Source organism: Sciurus carolinensis (genome assembly GCF_902686445.1).
Source record: "Sciurus carolinensis chromosome 19 unlocalized genomic scaffold, mSciCar1.2 SUPER_34, whole genome shotgun sequence".
In the NCBI taxonomy this organism is placed as follows: Eukaryota; Metazoa; Chordata; class Mammalia; order Rodentia; family Sciuridae; genus Sciurus; species Sciurus carolinensis.
The window spans coordinates 5,793,392-5,803,250 of NW_025920112.1; the positions used below are offsets into that span (position 1 = coordinate 5,793,392).

At 38.0% G+C, this 9,859-nt stretch overlaps 1 protein-coding gene across 1 annotated transcript; it reads right to left on the minus strand.

Moving 5' to 3' along the window:
• Window positions 1–7,336: 7,336 nt before the first annotated feature.
• On the minus strand, window positions 7,337–8,269 carry LOC124973537 (olfactory receptor 14C36-like). The gene has a single exon (XM_047537420.1). The coding sequence runs from the start codon at window positions 8,267–8,269 to the stop codon at window positions 7,337–7,339; it is 933 nt and encodes a 310-aa protein (XP_047393376.1).
• Between the last annotated feature and the right edge of the window lie 1,590 nt (window positions 8,270–9,859).

Here is a 9,859-nt window from a genome sequence, read left to right on the forward strand (position 1 = left end):
ACATCTCAGTAATAACCTTGGCTATTAATGGTCGAAGCTCATCAACCAAAGGACATACACTGGTAGATTGTATTAAAAAACAAGACCCAACAATATTCTGTCTCCAAGAGACTCACCTCATAGGCAAAGACATCCACAGACTGAAGATGAAAGAATGGGAAAACCCTATCACTCACATGAATTGCTTAAACAAGCAGGGGTTTTATCCTCATATGAGGTAAAGAGAACTTCAAGTCAAAGTTAACCAGAAGGGACAAAGAAGGTCATTGCATTCTACTGAAGGAAATTATACAACAGCAAGACATAACAAGTGTAAATTTTTATGCCCCCCAAAATGGACCAAAATAAAATTCTGGCAAATTCCATGAAAACATATTAAGAAAAAAGTGCAGGGCTGGGCTTGTGACCCAAAATGGATGTTCATATGCACATCAAATGAACATGAAATACATGATGCAAAAGGAAATATCATGACAGACACCACCGAGATACAGAACATACTGAGAAGCTACTTTGAAAATCTGTATTCCAACAAAATAGAAACTACCGAAGACATTGACAAATTTCTAGACATATGCTCCTCCCAAACTGAACCAGGAGGACATACACAATTTATAAAATTCAATATCAAGCAATGAAATAGAGGAAGCCATTAAAATTCTACCATCCAAGAAAAGCCCATGATCAGACAGATTCTCAGCCAAGTTCTACAAGCCCTTCAAAGAAGAACTCATTCCAATACTTCTCAAATTGAATTGACACAGAAAAAGCTTTGACAAAATACAACACCCCTTCATGCTCAAAACACTAGAAAAAATTGGGATAGTAGGAACATACCTGAGCATTTTAAAGGCTATTTATGCTAAGCCCATGACCAACATCATTCTTAATGGAAAAAAAAATTGAAATCATTCCCTTTAAAAATGGGAACAAGACAGGGATGTCCTGTTTCACCACTTCTAGTCAACATTTTCCTCGAAACTCTAGCCAGAGCAATTAGGGAGACCAAAGAAATTAAAGGGATATGAATAGGAAAAGAGGAACTTAAGCTGTCAGTATTTGCAGATGACATGATTCTATATTTAGAAGATCCAAAAACCTCCTCCAGAAAACTTCTAGACCTCAATGAATTCACCAAAATAGAAGGCTATAAAATCAACACGCATAAATCTAAAGCATTTTTATATGCACGCAACGCAACAGCTGAAAGGGAAATGAGGAAAACAACCCCATTTGCAATAGCCTCAAAAAAATAAAATATTTGGGAATCCATCTAACCAAAGTGGTAAAAGATCTCTACCATAAAAACTACAAACATTGAAGAAAGAAATTAAGGAAGACTTTAGAAGATGGACAGATCTCCCATGTTCTTGGATAGGCAGAATTAATATTGTCAAAATGGCCATACTACCAAAAGTGCTATACAGATTCAACGCAATTCCAATTAAAATCCCAATGACGTACCTTACAGTAATAGAGCAAGCAATCATGAAATTCATCTGGAAGAATAAGAAACCCAGAATAGCTAAAGAAATCCTTAGCAGGAAGAATGAAACAAGGGGTATCACAATACCAGAACTTCTACTATAGTACAAAGGAATAGTAAAGGACAGCATGGTATTGGCACCAAAATAGACAAGAAGATCAATGGTACCGAATAGAGGACATGGACACAAACCCAAATAAATACAATTTTCTCATACTAGACAATGGTGCCAAAAATATGCAATGGAGAAAAGATAGCCTCTTCATCAAATGCTGCTGGGAAAACTGGAAATCCACATGCAACATAAAGGAACTAAACCGCTATCTCTCACCCTGCACAAAAATCAACTCACAATGGATCAAGGACCTCGAAATCAGACGAGAGACCCTGCATCTTATAGAAGAAAAAGTAGGTTCAAATCTTCACCTTGTTGGCTTAGGATCAGATTTCCTTAACAGGATTCCCATAGCACAAGAAATAAAAGCAAGAATCAATAACTGGGATAGATTCAAACTAAATAGCTTTCTCTTAGCAAAGGAAACTATCAGCAATGCAAAGAGAGAGCCTACAGAGTGGGAGAAAATCTTTGTCACTCATACTTCAGATAGAGCACTAATTTCCAGAATATATAAAGAACTCAAAAAACTCTACACCAAGAATACAAATAACCCAATCATCAAATGGGCTAAGGATATGAACAGACACTTCACAGAAGAAGATCTACAAGCAATCAACAAACATATGAAAAAATGTTCACCATCTTTAGTAATAAGAGAAATGCAAATCAAAACTACACTAAGATTCCATCTCACCCCAATTAGAATGGGGATTATCAAGAATACAAGGAACAATAGTTGTTGGAGAGGATGTGGGGAGAAAGGTACACTCATACATTGCTGGTGGAGCTACAAATTAGTGCCGACACTCTGAAAAGCAGTGTGGAGATTTCTTAGAAAACTTGGAATGGACCTACCATTTGACCCAGCTATCCCACTTCTCGGCCTATACCCAAAGGACTTAAAATCAGCATACTACAGAGATACAGCCACATCAATGTTCACAGCTGCTCAATTCACAATAGCCAGACTGTGGAACCAAACTAGATGCCCTTCAATTGATGAATGGATAAAGAAACTGTGATATATATATATATATATATATATATATATATATATATATATACACACACACACACACAATGGAATATTACTCAGCTATAAAGAATAATAAAATTATGACATTTGCAGGCAAATGGATGAAATAGGAGAATATCATGTTAAGTGAGATAAGCCAATCTCAAAAATCCAAAAGACAAATGATCTCACTGATGATGAGATGAACGAGATGAGTGGATGATGATACATAATGGGGGGTGGGAGGGGAGCAAGAATGGAGGAAGTAGGGACTGTAAAGAGGGAAAAGAGAGGTGGGAGGGATGGGGGGAAGGAAAAAATAACAGAATGAATCAAACATCATTACTCTATGTAAATGTATGAATATGCAAATGGTATGCTGTTACTCCATGTACAAACAGAAACAACATGTATCCCATTTGTTTACAAAAAAAAAAAGAAATTAAACCCTTCTCTTCACTCTGCATGAAACTCAACTCACTGTGGATGAGAGATTTAGGCACTAGAACAGAGACCCTGTGACTACTAGAAGGAAAATCAGGCCCAAGTCTTCACCATGTTGCCCTAGGTCTTGACTTAACAAGATCCCTAAAGCTCAAGAGGTTAAATCAAGGATCAATAAATGGGACAGATGCAAACTAAAAAGCTTCTTTTCAGCAAAGGAAACAAAAATAATGTGAAGAGAGATCCTACAGATTGGGAGCAAATCTTTACTTTATGCACTACAGATAAAGCATTAATCTCTAGGATACATGAAAAACTCAAAAAATTTAACATGAAAAAACCCAAAAACACAATCAATAAATGGGCTAAGGAAATGAACAGACACTTCACAGAAGATACACCATCTGTCAACGAATATATGAAAAATTGTTCACCATCTCTAGCAATTAGAGAAATGCAAATTAAAAGTACCCTAATATTTCATCTCACTCCAGTCAGAATGGCAATTATCAGGAATACAAGCAACAATAAATGTTGGTTAGAATGTGTAGAAAAAGGTACACTTATACGTTGCTGGTGGGAATGCAAAAAGGTGCAACCTTTATGGAAAGCAGTGTGGAGATTCCTCAGATGTTGGAATGGAATCACGATTTGACTCATTATTTCACTCCTTGGTTTATACCCAAAGGATTTAAAATCAGCATATTACAGTAACGCAGTCACATTGATTTTATAGCAGTTCAATTTACAATAGCTAAATTATGGAAACATCCTAGATGCCCTTTAACAAATGAATGGATAAAGAAAATGTGGTATATATATGCAATGGAATATTACTCAGCTTTAAAGAAGAATGAAATTCTGGAATTTGCTGTTAAATGGATGGAGTTAGAGAATATCATGCTAAGTGAAATAAACCAAACCCAAAAAACCAAATGTCAAATGTTTCCTCTGATATGTGGATGTTAATTCACAATAATGGAGTGAATAGGGAATAACAGAGTTACAATATATTAGGTAGTGGGGAGTGAACGGAGGGGAGGGGGTATGGGGGAAGGAATGAGATTAGAGGGAAACAGATATTATTACCTCATGTGCATGTATGATTGCATGACCAATGTGATCCTGCAATATGTATAATCAGAAAAAAGAGAGATTAGACTATTTATGAATGATCTATCAAAATGTATAAATGCATTCTATTGTCATGTACAATTAATTAGAACAAATAAAATAAAATTAAAAAATAATGTGAATGTTTTCTGTCTGCTGACATCATAGTTTGGTCCCTGAAATTACTGCCATGTGGTTTCTGAATGTCTTCATTGCTGAGCATGGTAAAACAACTTCTTGGACCCCTGTGCAAGCAGGGTGGCCCCAAGACACTTCTCAAGAGAATTTTCCCTTCTACATTCTTGAGTGTTCAATAAGGGTGGTCTTCCAAATTCTTTAGCTTTCCTCAAACTCTTTTCTATTGTGTCTTTTTGAAATACTTTTCATCTCTAAGGGACTAAAGTAGGTTTGTCAGCACAACTTTCTTGGCCTCAGTTTTTTAAATGAACACTTTAAAATCTTATCAAATCTGTTTTTTAATTCTACTAATATAAACAAGTGCTCTTTTTACAATGCTATATGTCTCTGGTATTGATATAAATATTCTAATGCTTTTATTAAACTGGGAAAAGTCTGATGGTTCTGACATAATGTTGTCTTTCATGAATATCACCTCAAAACACTTAATAGATTAAGTTACCATATTGTCTTGTTGGTGGTTAAACTTTCATCAAATTTGTAACTGTGGGCTGTATTAAGTCTTTGTCTTTTGCAATTTTGATTCTACAAAGCACTGACAAACCTAATCACATAACAGCTCTAACAAGTACTCTTAAATATAGTTTCCTCATGAGGGCAGGCCTATTATTTCAAAAGCTGTTTTTCAAATATATATTTTTGAGAGAATTGATATTACCATGAAAAAATTGTTTTCTTGGTTCATGACTAATACACAAAATAAATGTTTTCACTAAATTTTGCAAGTTCTATACCACACCCACATACTTACAGGGCTTTGCATTATTTGACACAAAATGTGAGATACCATGAAGTCCTTACATCTATATTTCCTTTTTTCATCTCCTTTGCCACCATGTCTTTCAACAAAAATATAAGTAATATGTCTGAAAATATTCATCAAAGTGACTCCTCTCAATTGGACTCGTGGTTGTAATTCAAATTCTTTCTAACTTTATGCATTAAATTTAAACTTTATTTACCTGGGTACCTCAACTCATGAAAAATTCATGAATTAGAATTCAGTAAGCTGTAGTCGTAGAGGAAATGCATGTAAAATCGGATTCTCTGAAGGTCCTTCTGCTCTCACAGGGCTCATTGGAACAGTGAGAACATAGCTTGTGGATGGAGCTTGCATTCTGGGGTGGATCCTGTTAAGAAAGTCAAGGCTTCCTGCATCAGCCAGCACTATGGGGGTTCATTGGTTCCCATTAAAAGTATTCCCTTGTCCACAAACTTTAAGAAATGCCTCTAATAATTAACCACAGATATTTGGGCTTTTGTATTTTCCTATGTAATAAATACATTTGTTTTTCTCCTCTGTTTTCCTATTAGTGTACTGGTGAACAAAATTGTTTTCCAGAATTTTGAATTTAATATATTGATGTTATATTGCATAAAGAATTTTTCTCTTCTTGTTAGGTAAGTACTCCTAGGGAACTTGACATTGAGCATATGTTAGTTATAACTAATGATTAGCACAGCACGTGCCAGTGAGAACACTAAAATGTTTGGAGAGAAATAACTTGTGTGTGATGATGTCTTGCCACAAACAGGGCACAGGGCACACACCTGCAATCCCAGGGGAAGTGGAGGCTGAGGAGCAAGGACAGCAGGATGGTAGCCAGCCTTGGCAACTTAGGGAGGTCCTAAGCAACTTGGCAAGACCTGTTTTTTGTGTGTGTGAGAAAAATGTTGTGGTGCATTAGAAATAAATCACTGGGTCACTGTTGAAGCAGGTCATGGGACTTTATTGGTGGCTGGGTCAGAAGGGCAGCAAGTCAGTCACCTTTGCATCCTTTGACCCTTTGCAGAAGGTAGGGTACATTTTTATAGCCAAAAATTGCAAGTTACCAGTAAGTCAAAACAACAGTAATGTAGGGAGTGGATCAGAAAGACCCAGCTCAGGGTAGAGTACAGTGCCCAAGAAAAATGGAAACTAAAATGCGAACATCTTTGAAATGCATTTCTTAATAATACATTGTTTCAGAGTAATGAAAATGTCTTTCAGCTGTTATGTGTTGCCAAACAATATGGGCTTAGCTTGAGGTAAATTACATAGGCGGGGTTTTCTCATTTAAGAAGCATTTTGCATATGAAATGGAGTCTCAGGGTAAAGTGAGGTTGGTCTGGTCAAGGCACATGTAATGCAGCTCGTAATAAAAACAGTAAAAGGGCTGGGGATTCACCCTGGAGTTCAATCCTGCTAAAAACAAAAAAGACAACAAAAAGACTTCCACCAGTACAGATAGAGCATTACTCCATAAACTCCAGTAAACTGAGAGAAACGGTGGTGTTGATGTGGGTCAGACTCTGAGGCCAGACAATTGCAGTCCATCTTGTCATCATTATCAGGCATGACTCAGTAACTTAATGACTAGAGGAGCAAGATAAGTGGGAGGAAAAACCGCAGGAAGCTGACTGATAGTCAGCCCACACTGGGTCACTCCTGGACAATAAAAGATGGGCAGCTGTCACAGGTGGGGAAACCCAGGTTGCTCTTCCCCAGGGGATGGATTTGAATGTCAGGACATGAGGGTTGTAACCTGTGTTCTCTCTTTCCTTCATGGACAAGGAGATTCTTCCTTTGTCATGTTCCAAATACGGAGTAATATTACTGTTATTTTTATACATTTTTGGATAAAAATTATTTAGGATTTTTTTGAAAGTTTTTCTCTCTGACAATATTTGATATAGGAACTGTGAAATAGTCAATGGAACATTAATATATATAACCGCAAATGATTTCAGAAATATAATGGATTAGATTTATACATTAAAATGCATTGATAAAATTACATCTTTTATGAAAGATTCATGGGAATAATATGGTAAATCATATAATTATTTAATAAAATAAATGATTTTCCAATAAAGAGACATTGTGATAGGCAGTGTAAATTGTAAAGACCACATGAGAAGAGCACTTGATCTCATCTAACCTCATGTAGTGAAATCAGGATGATGCTGAAATTCATCTTTATCATTTCCCTGAGAACAACTGTCTTTCTATTACTCTCCTCACAGCTTCCTTTACCTGTTTGTTCCTGAGACTGTAGATGATAGGATTCAAGAAGGGAGGAACCATGGTATAATAGGCAGAGAGAAGCATGTCCTGGAGTGTGTCAGAGGTTGCTGAATGTCTCAGGTACACACCTGCACCAGAACTGAGGAAGATGGACACCACGAGGATGTGAGGGGTGCAGGTGGAGAAGACTTTGCTTGGGGCTCTGGTGGGAGATTTCAGCACAGTAGAAAATATGCGTATATATGATGTGACAATAAAAATAAAGCAAGCACCACACACAAACACCACAGAAACAAGAACAAGGATCATGTTGCTGGTGGTGTCAGAGCAGGAGAGCCTCAGCAGAGAGGGGAGATCACAGAAGAACTGATGGACCTCATTTGACTGGCAGAAGGATAGCCGGAAGGTGTTTCCAGTGTGCACACCTGTATACACCAGGCCACTGAGCAGGGAAGCCAGGGTCATGCGGACACAAAACTGAGGGTTCATGATGATGGGGTAATGGAGGGGCTGGCAGAAGGCCACATAGCGGTCCCAGGCCATGATGGTGAGAAACAGCATCTCCACACATGCACAAAAAATGACCAAGAAGATCTGGGTTGCACAACCAACCACTGATATGGCCCTGTTGCCAGTGATGGAGTTGACACAGGCACTGGGGACAGTGATGGAAATGAAGCACATGTCCAAGATGGACAGGTTCCTGAGGAAGAAGTACATGGGCGTGTGCAGGTTCTCGTCAGCAGTGGTGACAGTGATGATGAGCAGGTTCCCTAACAAAGTACTCAGATAGGTCAGTAGGAATACCGTGAAATAGAGGACTCTCATATTCCAGCCATCAGGAGAGCCCAGGAGAAGAAATTCCATTACCATTGTGGAATTGGTCATGTACTGGAAGTTCTGGTTGTATGGAATGATAAAGTCATAAGACAGAGGAAACAAATCATGATTAATGCAATTAGAGTATAAATTAATGTCCACAGTGTTTCTTGAAGTTTTAGTTGCTTTCCCTGCAGAGGAAAGGTCACTCCTGATTTTCTGATTATTTAATCATTTCTGAGCAGAGTGTACCCCCCAGGGCAGTGTGAAACCCAGGGTCTGGTTGTGACCTGCAGGGTTTTCCTCAGCTCCCCCATCATGCCTCCCTTGACCTCTTGAGAATCCCATGCAGAGCACTTGCAGGGGCTGCTCACCTCCTCTCCTGCATGACCACTTTTCTCACAATGTCCTTTACATGATTTGTGATTTAGTTAACTTCTGTCTCTTCCTGAAATACAATTTTACCATTATTTTGCATTTTCTCCACACTTCATAATTCTAATAATGATTAACAAAGCAAATGTAATTAATTTTTTTATATTTTTATGTAGGAATCTATCTATTGTTTGAGTATTTATAACCATGATCATAAAAATTTTACTCATGAGGAAACAGTCTGTAACAATCAACGTTTCCCTTCCCAGGCCTGTAGGTGCAGTGTTGAGGAAGCAGAGCTGACCTGACTGCACCTGGACTGTGCTTCAGGTGCCCACCTTTCCTGTGGTTCCCCCAGGACCTGGGTGGTGCTGCCTCAGGTCACACACCCTTAGCCCTCCTGTTCCGGCTCCCACTGGGGCTCTCTTTTCATCTCCAATAAATGAATTATATGTCAGAATTCAGCCCAGCTGACATTCTCCTAAACTTTTACTTTTTACCTTAATGTTTTTACTTTGTGTTCAGCACCATGAAGTGGAAGTTTCCTTTGTTCACACAAGAGTTTGTATCTCCATTGTTGACACATTCCATTATATTTCTTACTTCTCAATGGCATCATAAATGTACAAAAAGAAACTGACTGCATATCATAAAAGGGATTTTTAGCTCATAAGTACAACACTTCTAAAGCAACTTAGACCAGCTCAATTCTGAGTCACTAAAATCACCTTCAGCTCACCCCTTTGCAAACCTGGGTCTGCCTCAGCACCTTGCCAGAATAACCACACTAACCTTAGAAAACTGACCTTGCTGAGCCTGCCTAGGCTCCTCTGGGATATGTGTGTGTCTCCCAGGGTTACCTGGGAGGCATGAAGAGGTAATGGTAGGTTGTTCTTAACTTGAAACTGAGGGTGAAGTTGAAGGGGTCCTACTCAGTCTAACTGCAATCACTTTCTTCCACATCTGTCTTTCCACTTCCAAACAAATCTGAAGCTGACAGTTGAGTGACATCCTTGTTTGCAGCATCCCTTGGGTTTGCTGACAGAGGCGTATTCTACTGTGACATACCAATTTAATTTTCCCTATTTCTATGAATTGTGTTTTTTTTTTTATTTTAGTCATGAATTTGTCTTTAAGAGAGGCTGAAATGACTCTTTTCCTCTGGAAACTGCTTTACAACTCAATTATTTCCCACTTTTCCATAGTATTAGATATGGAGATGTCACACTACCTTTCACTAAATCAGTATTTTTTCATCACTGAAATCACTGGTGCAAATTCCTT

What these genes read in the sequence shown, in the direction of transcription:
- LOC124973537 (XM_047537420.1), bottom strand. Translation starts at nt 8,269, where the DNA reads ATGACCAATTCCACAATGGTAATGGAATTTCTTCTCCTGGGCTCTCCT.